The sequence below is a fragment of the Fulmarus glacialis genome, unplaced genomic scaffold, assembly GCF_000690835.1.
Source record: "Fulmarus glacialis isolate BGI_N327 unplaced genomic scaffold, ASM69083v1 scaffold27547, whole genome shotgun sequence".
NCBI classification, from domain to species: Eukaryota; Metazoa; Chordata; class Aves; order Procellariiformes; family Procellariidae; genus Fulmarus; species Fulmarus glacialis.
Genome location: NW_009224206.1, coordinates 2,034 through 2,471, shown reverse-complemented (window position 1 = coordinate 2,471; position 438 = coordinate 2,034). Strand labels below are relative to the sequence as shown.

At 65.1% G+C, this 438-nt stretch overlaps 1 protein-coding gene across 1 annotated transcript in view; it reads left to right on the top strand.

The window, feature by feature from the left end:
* ACY1 (aminoacylase 1) overlaps positions 1 to 438 on the top strand; it is a gene marked incomplete at its 3' end in the record, with an annotated part of 5,017 nt that overhangs the window by 2,559 nt on the left and 2,020 nt on the right. The window contains 1 exon segment of the mRNA XM_009582089.1: positions 148 to 237. Within this exon segment, the coding sequence (XP_009580384.1) occupies positions 148 to 237 (90 nt within the window).

Genomic DNA, 438 nt, shown 5'->3' with positions numbered 1-438 from the left:
GGATTTTGAGCTCCCCTAGATTGGGGCTGAAGGGGTTTCCAGGTCTGAGGACATCGGGTGCGCCGGTGGCACCTAGGCTGGTGTGGAAGGAGGACCGGGGGACACCCTGGTTCCCTCCTCCACGCCAGGCTCTCTCCTGCACTGCAGACGAGGAGGTGGGCGGACACAAAGGCATGGAGATGTTCGTGCAGCGCCCCGAGTTCAGAGCACTCAACGTGGGCTTCGCCCTGGATGAGGGTGAGTGGTGACAGGGCTGGCACGGGGACATGTCTCCTCTTGGCACACATCCCTCTGCCTGTTGGCATCTCCCCCAGGCACCAGCCCCCGCGCCGTCTTCCAGGGACCCCCTTGGGGGCTCCTTCCCCCAGCCAGTGACCCACACGGTGTCAGCCTGGAGGGGAGATGCTGCCCGGGCAGAACAGCGGGGGGGCAAATCAT